The sequence below is a fragment of the Cucurbita moschata genome, unplaced genomic scaffold (genome assembly GCF_002738365.1).
Source record: "Cucurbita moschata cultivar Rifu unplaced genomic scaffold, Cmos_1.0 Cmo_Scf00015, whole genome shotgun sequence".
Lineage (NCBI taxonomy): Eukaryota > Viridiplantae > Streptophyta > Magnoliopsida > Cucurbitales > Cucurbitaceae > Cucurbita > Cucurbita moschata.
The window spans coordinates 532410-541114 of record NW_019268531.1 but is presented as its reverse complement, the minus strand read 5'-3'; the positions used below and the strand labels follow the sequence as shown (position 1 = coordinate 541114).

Here is an 8705-nt window from a genome sequence, read left to right as displayed (position 1 = left end):
TATATATATATATATATATATATATATATATATATATATATATATATATATATATATATGCAATTAATATTTATTAATTCAAACTATAAATTTACTGTTTCAAATAAATATGTTTCTGAGCTTACAGTGGTTGGAACAAGAAATACGAATGTTTTACCTTTTTAGGTACAATCAATAAATACAAATTGATTAATGAATTAAAATTTCATCTAATAAATTATAATTCTGTTTGGCAGTAATAATGAAACACAATAAACCTTCTGAAATTAAAGACAGTATTTAAAGTTATTTAAAAATAGAGGGTATTTAAATACTTGGTCTCTAAAGTCAAATACAATATCATTGAGCTGCCAGTCCACCAATTATTCTGAGCATTAGTTTCCAAAAAGAAATTGATGAGCAAATTATGGACCATTATGGAATTAATTTAGCATAACTTTACCCCTTTTTTATATATATATATATAATTATAATAATTAATCTTACATTAATTACCCACAATAAATATATTTCTCTTGGCTTCATTTATTTCGTAGCTGGTCGTACTAACAACTATGAAGTGCATTATTATTCAATATTAATACTCTTCATTCTTTTCTTTTTCTTTTTTTAGTTTCATCTTACGTGTGCGATTTTACAAGCAAAATAAATAAATTTCATTTCACTTGAGTGTGCTTAGATCTTAAATCGACAAATTTTAATTTTTTTTAATGTAAAAATTAATCATTTACCCATAAACCAGACTTATTCCAATTATATTTAGATCCACACAATACATACATAATTTGTTATGGGTACAAAAATAGAATTTTATGAATTTTTAAATTTACTTTTGTAATTGGATAGTGTAGTCTTTTAATAATATAATTTTTTTAAAAATTTGTCAAATCAATAAAACTTCTTATTATTAATAAGTTTATGGATGATCCAAGATCGTCTCTCGTTCAAAGAAGTAGGTGAACTATTCTTGAGCGAGGATGAACTATAAATTTGTTGGTAATTTACGAATCTATCTTAAAATTACACAACTCATTTGTCATTCAATAAAAACACGAGACACGTGAAAGAGAAGTAACAAAATAAATATATAGAAAAGGTTATGACTATCTTCCTAATTAAAGTTTCTGATTTTAGTTTTCCCCACTAATATTATAGAAAATTTTAACTTTAAAACCCACATTTTTCACAAAAGGATATATAAAAAAAAAAGGACTAAAAAACTAGAAAAAAAGTAAATGGTCATTTAAGCCCATTCCCCGGAGTGGAAATTGCCAATTCAGGCCAAGACAAGCAATCAGCAGCCCCTACAAATCCGGCGGCGTCTCCATTCTCAAACTGCCACGCATTCGGCGCTCCGCCGTGCCCGCTTTCTCCCAGTCCGAGAAACGGCCAAGCCACCCTAGAACTAGCCGCCCCATAGCCCAGATCCTCGAACCCCGACCCGAGCCCGAGCCCGAACCCACCCAAACTCCAAAACCCAGAAGCGTGTGTGTTCAACAACGACGTAAAGCTCCCACACATATTCCCACCGGCCGCCTTCGAGTCTCCTCCGCCACCGCCGTGGCCACTGACAAGAGGCAGCAGCATCGAAGTCGCCGGTAACGAATGGTGATCCAGTTGAGAAGCAGAGTAACCGAACGACCCAGATGAAGAAGAGACAACCGCCGTAGCCGCGGGAAAGCAAGTACGAGAGCGTTTAGCATTCTTCCGGCTACCACCACCGACGGGAATGTCGCGAAGGGTCCCACCATGAGTCCAATAACGACGGCAGGACTTACAAAAGTGCCTGGGCTGAGAGAAATTATAGTTGTTGTAATAACAGAACTTAGTATTAGTTGAATCACAGCGTGGGCAAGGGAGGTGCTCTTGCTCCGATGGAGGGCAGACACCCCCACCGGATCCGAGGAGCTTGGAAGCAGTCTTGCGGTGGTCACCGACGTCGGAAGGCATTGGACACAATAAGTAATTAAAAAAAAAAAAACACCAAATCGAAAAGGGAAAAACGAAAGAACTCAATGGAAGAGAGGCGAAAATTGGAAGTGCAGAGATTAAGAAATGAGGAAATGGGGATTATAAGGAAGAAGAAGAAGAAGAAGAGCGGTCAGAGCAGACTGAGACAAAAATGAAAGACAGAATAAAAACAGCTTTAAAGAGAGTGTTGGTGTTGCGTTGAGGGCGACAATATTCAGACGGCGGGTCGGCTACGTACCCCTAAGGCCCTAACCCTAACCCTAACCCCCATTCTTCTTTGAATCTCTGCGTCTCTCTGCCCTGCCACCACCAACAACAGCAGCAGCCGCAGCTATCTGATAGTTTTATTTTACGCTCCTTCCCCTCTTTCCCTTCTTCGTCTTCTCAATAATATTATTGCTCTCCTTTTTCTTTTATAAATAATGTAATCTCAATCCTCCCTATATTTTATAATTTATATTTACATTATACCCTTCAACATTTTATTTATTTCAAAAATACCCCTCCCTTTAAAATTTGGGATGTATTTCATAGTCATTCATAAAAATACCCATTTTTCGTGGTTAAAATCGATTACATTCAATTGTGTTTAATCCATTTTTTTTAATTTTAAAATCATCTTTGTATCGTAATAATTTTAAATTTTATAGTATAATTATTAAACACGAAAAATGGGTATTTATGAACTTTTAATCTGTTTTTAAAAATATCTAATAAATTCCAAACGTGAAAGTTACCAATGGCGAAAGAGAATGAAGTGATAATGCCACGTGATCCAATTCCACGATTATTTACGCATATTTAATTCCACGATTATTTACGCATATTTAATTCCACAATTATTTACGTAGATTTAATTCCACAATTATTTACGTAGATTTAATAAAAATGAAAGAGGGGGAGACAATCATGTCTTGTCGGGCAGCGTGGGGAACAATAATTGGGTGTTTCCTCATTTATTTATTTATTTATAAAAATATATTTCAAATTCGTATGAGGGCTGCATTTTCTTTTTTATTATCTATTAAATTATATACTAATTAATAGGTTAATTGAAAAAATAAAATTGAAATTCATAAATGTGAATAAAGAGTTGGGTGTAATGCAATTTTTATGTATAGTGTTTAGGATTGAATAGACCAATCGATCAAATGTCGCTTTCAGGGAATGCACAGCAAAAGTGTTGAAGGATTTTGTTTTTGGCATTTTCTGTTCATACATTATTCCTTACTTCGATTCTGTCTCTCATTTCTCTTTCTCCGTTCTCATCTTTTGCATCTCCCTGGATCTTCCCTTCCACTCTCTTTGGGATCTCCACCCTTTCAACTTTACTTGGTTTATAAAAATTTTAGATTTGGGTTCTTTTAATTTTTTTTTTTTAATCAATCCAAAACTCCAACAATCTTCCCATCGAACAAAATACATTATAGGGTCTCTCTTGAGGCTTTCTTCTCTAGACCCTCGAACAGCCCTCTCTACACCTGAGCGCCTCCTTCTCTGGAGCACTTTGTTTGCCATCTATGTCACTATGACTACAACTTCAAAACTCACAAGTTAGACATAAAACTCAAATTTAACTCTTAAAAATTTGAATTCGTGAGAAAGGTAATAGAAACTTTTGTATTTTGTCCTCCTAGTACAAAAAGAGAAATTATTTTATAAAAGAAAAGGAAAATACCACAAAATAATTGTGTATAAATTTTATTTTCACTTCTTTCTTTTTAAAAGGATTTATTCAATGAAGAAAGAAATTGGAATAGAACCCAAAAAGAAGAAGAAAAGGAGATATTAGAAATCTCTACCATCGACAGAACAAAATGAAAAATAAAATCTAAGACAGAATAAGCCTGAAATTCAAAATTTTGTCCCCATGTTATCATTACTTGGCAGAAATTTCTTGGTCACACTGACCACAAATATTGCTGACCGAAGAAAAGAATAAAATCAGAGAATTGAGTACCAAAGAGGGGACAAATTTTATCCGTGCTTGATAAGATGTTTTCCTTTTCCGTATTTTCATGTTGAACGCGGCTCAAGGATGCTGGTTTCATGCAAGAGAACTCCTTACCCTGCCGAGGTTGAGTTTACCTGATTGAAAGCAAACGACTGTCAGCAGAAGCAAAGGTGGCTAAGATAAGAGTACCTGCCAAGCAGCAATGTTCCTAATTATACACCGAGGATCTAGACTATGCTGTGGCATAGGCAACAAATCCAAATAATATGCCGAGCCCATTTAGGACACACACCCGCATTCAACCTATAAGTCTTTGACCGATGGAATAAAAGTTCGAACGGGGTATTTTCTTCAACAACAGAACTTGAAGAACAAGAAAAGGCAAGGTCTTGCAGACATACAGCTAATTGTGCGAAGGTATATTTTGCGTTTCATTCGAACTCTTCTTTGATTTGTGCTTTGATTTCTTCTCCCTTTTTCACTCCTGCCAAGTTTGGATGGAATTTGTAATTAGCAGCTGGGAAACAAAATATAAGGGGTACTAGATTAAGCAAGAGGTAGACTAATTCTATTTAAGGTATCACAAGGTTGAATAAAATACTCGTCATTGGAGCCCAGTCCCCAGCAAGATTTTAATCTTCTGTTGATGTGCTTTAAATCCTTTTCTGATGGGAAGGCATATCTGTTGACCCGTACAGAGAGCACGACACAATAACACATTAGAAAAGAAACCAAACCACAGATTCGTATGAGATATTGATATAAATGTTCAAAAGAGGCAATCGGCTAAATTTATGTCTTCCTACTACTACTACTACTACTACAGTCTAAATTTTTGACTGCTGATTCAATCAGTTAAAAGATAAGACAATTTCATACCCACGATTCAATTGAATTTATACGCTCAAAGAGCTCGTAAATTGTATGTGCAGATTTTTGGCGAGAGAGGATACTGTCCAGGTGTCTGCACTTAAAGTGAGAAGAATAAATGAATCATTGAATATTAGGGATGGAAACAACGGAATGTGCCATTTTCCAATAAGAGATGGGAAGAGTTTTTATTATTTAATATTTAATTTTAAAAAATAATTTATCTAATAAAAGATTAAACATAATCAGCTTTCAATACATGAAAGCAGAAGTTTTTTCCCTTTTCCAAAAGGATGATGCCAATCTGATAATTACAAAAAGTCCAATTAACAAACACTCACAAATATGAGTTTAATCTACTCGCCTCGCAAAGCTCCTCACCAATATCTCAAGTCTCAACCATTCTAAACATTCCACTATTCCTTTTCAACCCAAAAAGGAGGGTTCAGAATAACTTATCCCAACATAGAGCACTCCAGTCCCGAAAAACTAACTTCAAAGGGAGTAAACAAAGGGCACTCTCAAGAAAGATGCTCGAGGTCTTCCTACTTCCTGCAAAGAACACACCATTTCGACCACAAACAAAAGAGGAAAGTCTCTCAAGATGATCCATAGTGTTCACTCTCACACACAAAACTTGTCATGCAAGAATTTCACTTTCTTAGGAATTTTAACCTTTCAAAAAGAGAATAAAGAGGCTCCCTAAAAGGGTAAAAAGGATATGGAAAATTCTCCCATGAGGAGTCACCTAGTGAAACACAATAGAAAGAACGTTGACACCCTCACATCCTCTCGCTCAATGAGGGGGCAGCAAAAATGCAGGAAACGAGAGGAAGAGTTATCAAAAGAGGGAAAAGGCAAGGCTACGGAATGCATCCTCTCATCAAACAAATGATAAAGATGTGGAAACAAATACAAAAGGGTCTTTCTCCTGCCTAAGAATCCTTAAAAATTTCGGAACTCAAGCCATCTCCAATAGAACAATTAACTAACAGAGAAAACAGAAGAAAACCCAAAGCAATAGCAGACAGAGCTTCTTGCTAGAACTCTTCAACATACTACCTGAAATCTATGCCAAATGGTGAAGTCCATAATTACATGCAATTAGGCTCCACCGTGGGCATTCAGCTCCTTGAAGAAACACCAAAACCATTTTGCCAAAAGAACTTAGTTACGCAATGCCTAAACCCGCAACCTCCACCGGCTTCAATACAGCCAGAATATAATCAAGATCATTGTTTCACTTTCATACAAAAAGACAAGCCCAAACTAGGAGCCAAACTTATAAAAAAAATAATCCAATTGTTAGATGGTAACAGACACCAACGGATGATTACCATATAACTCTCCACGATTTCTCAAAATTTTAATGAATAAATCATCTTTCATTAAATTAAATGAAAGGACATTAGAAGGCCAAAAAAAACTACTCAACCAACACAAGAACTTAAATGGAATTACAATCCCTAACGAAACTGTCTAAGAGCATGCAATAACAAATCCAGCATTGTAATTCTTTTCCGAGACGGAAATTTTTAAATAACTCAACGAATGTAGATGAGCAGTAAACGTTTTACCTATCGAAGTCAATAGCTCCATGACCTTGATTTGATCTGCATAATGCAGCCAATGCTAACTGCATGTGATCAATAAGATAGAATTAAATAGTACGTGACCAGGTTATCATTCAGATCAACATTATAAAATTTATTTCTTGAATAGAAGAGGAATGAATCGAGACAACCTCTAAACAAATTCTACCTCTCTGAAAGATAATGTAAAGATTCCAACCCCCTCTCGACGCGCGCACACACACAGAGTATTTTTCCACCCCTCACTTCCTTAGCATGAATTGATTGCATAAACCTAATTCCTGGATGTTCGTCATCAAGCTATTTTACGCATAACCAGGCCATTCTCCCACCCACTCTCCAGTTATATGGAATAATTACGCAAATAATTCAAAGGGAATTCCTGAGATGAAACCCAACAAACACAATAAAGAATTATGAAAAGATCCTGATGTGACAACTATGAAAACTGAACTTCTTTATTGAACTACGAAATGTAACGTCATCTAGCCATGTGTTGAACTGAAGAAATGATTAGCCGAGGGTAAATTCAAAACTTTAAGTTCAGTCCAGTAATAATTCAATTGTAGCACCAGTACATTAAAGAATCATTGTAGAGATTTAAGTCTTAAATTAGAAAATTTCGTACTGGAAATATAATAGAAAATAAGCACCTGCCCAGGGGGGAAGAGGAGTGGGGCATCTGTTAACATAATATTATCAACCTCTGACATTGCTGTTTCCTTCAGAAATCACAAACAAAGTCAACAAACGGTTAATTTTTTATATCAAGCACTTTTATGTGAATTATAACGAGACAGTTCAGTTCAAAATGCATGATGTAAATAATAAAAAAATATAAAATAGAGTTTCAAAAAAGGGGCAGAGAGAGAGAGACATAAGATAAGCATCGATTTTTCCTTGATGCAACTATGTTACAAGTATGTCAACCAATAAACTCACTAACAGTTTGAACTGAACAAAACTATCTTGCAATTATACGAGAGGCAACTTTCGCATATGTAACAAAAAATTGTTTTCTATTAAAATAAATAAGGCAACGTTCTTACTAAAAACATGTTAGGAATCACGAGTCTCCACAATGATATGATATTGTCCACTTTGAGCATAAGCTCTCATGGCTTTGCTTTGGGCTTCCCCAAAAGGCCTCATACCAATGAAGATAGTATTCATCACTTTATAAACCCATGATTTTCCACTAAATTAACCAATGTGGGATTCACTCCCAGTAATCCTCAACAATCCTCCCCCTCGAACAAAGTACACTATAAGCCTCAGGCTTATGGAGCTCTTGAATAGCCTCCCCTTAATCGAGGCTGGACTCCGTTCTCTGGAGCCCTCGAACAAAGTACACCCTTTGTTCGACACTCTAGTCACTTTTGACTACACCTTCGAGGCTCACAATTCTTTGTTCGATATTTGAGGATTCTATTGACATGGCTAAGTTTAGGGCATGGCTCTGATACCATATTAGGAATCACGAGTCTCCACAATGGTATGATATTGTCCACTTTTAGCATAAGCTCTCATGGCTTTGCTTTGGGCTTCCCCAAAATGCCTCATACCAATGGAGATAGTATTCCTCACTTATAAACTCATGATCTTCCACTAAATTAACCAATGTGTGACTCACTCCTAGTAATCCTCGACAAAACACACTTTTCATCTCACTCTATTTTCTTCCTACTCATACTTCTGATAATCTCAAGGAATACCTGCGGATCTTACAATAATTGAAGTTGAGAAGTAAAGCAACTTTAATTAAAAAAAAAAAAAAAAATTACTCACTAGGCTCTGTTTTAGGGGCTTGACTCCTAGCTGCCCCTTGTTTTATATGTCTGATCAATGCATTTATTTCTTGTCAACACATGCACAGGTTTCTTTGATCTCATTGACTGATTGTAATAATGCTCAGAAAAATGCAGCAAATAATTCTGACTTCACGTTGAAATTAGCAACAAATAGACTAGAGTTATCTGTGCCTCCATGGAAAGAAATTTCACCAATTAAAATCAGTGCATTGGTCAACAGGTTTACTGTAAAAACTGAAAGACCGGACATACCCATACAACAGTATATCTATTACATTGAACAATGAAACAATTACCTTCAGCATTTGAAGCATTTCAGTGTTCTCATGGAATAGTTCCTGAAAATATGCACCATTTATCACCAAGTGCAACATCAATGAAAGAGAAGGAAAAATTGTAACCAACTTTATAAGAAGGTAAAGAATGCCCAAGAAAAAACAGACGAATCTAGTTTAAGCATCGCCTGGAGAATCCACATTTTAAAAAAAGAAAAAAAAAAAAAAAAAA

At 35.4% G+C, this 8705-nt stretch overlaps 2 protein-coding genes across 4 annotated transcripts in view; both read right to left on the bottom strand.

Moving 5' to 3' along the window:
• Window positions 1-1109: 1109 nt before the first annotated feature.
• On the bottom strand, window positions 1110-2343 carry LOC111453610 (dof zinc finger protein DOF3.4-like). Its single transcript, XM_023094757.1, has one exon. The coding sequence runs from the start codon at window positions 1948-1950 to the stop codon at window positions 1240-1242; it is 711 nt and encodes a 236-aa protein (XP_022950525.1). The 5' UTR covers window positions 1951-2343; the 3' UTR covers window positions 1110-1239.
• A 1463-nt stretch (window positions 2344-3806) lies between these two features.
• Window positions 3807-8705, bottom strand: part of LOC111453753 (cyclin-H1-1-like) — a 7652-nt gene continuing 2753 nt past the window's right edge. Inside the window, exons 5-11 of one of the 3 annotated variants that reach the window (XM_023094977.1) lie at window positions 8495-8602; window positions 7041-7109; window positions 6373-6431; window positions 4805-4889; window positions 4527-4615; window positions 4327-4409; window positions 3807-4114 (exon numbers count right to left, since the gene is read on the bottom strand). In XM_023094977.1, coding sequence (XP_022950745.1) covers window positions 4056-4114; window positions 4327-4409; window positions 4527-4615; window positions 4805-4889; window positions 6373-6431; window positions 7041-7109; window positions 8495-8602 — 552 coding nt within the window. In that variant the 3' untranslated portion in view covers window positions 3807-4055. Of the gene's footprint in view, window positions 4218-4326; window positions 4410-4526; window positions 4616-4804; window positions 4890-6372; window positions 6432-7040; window positions 7110-8494; window positions 8603-8705 lie in introns of all 3 variants that reach the window. The other 2 variants (XM_023094978.1, XM_023094979.1) reach the window with 2 other exon arrangements.

Bases quoted from the DNA above. Each gene is read 5' to 3' on its own strand.
- LOC111453610 (XM_023094757.1), bottom strand. From the start codon at position 1,950: ATGCCTTCCGACGTCGGTGACCACCGCAAGACTGCTTCCAAGCTCCTC.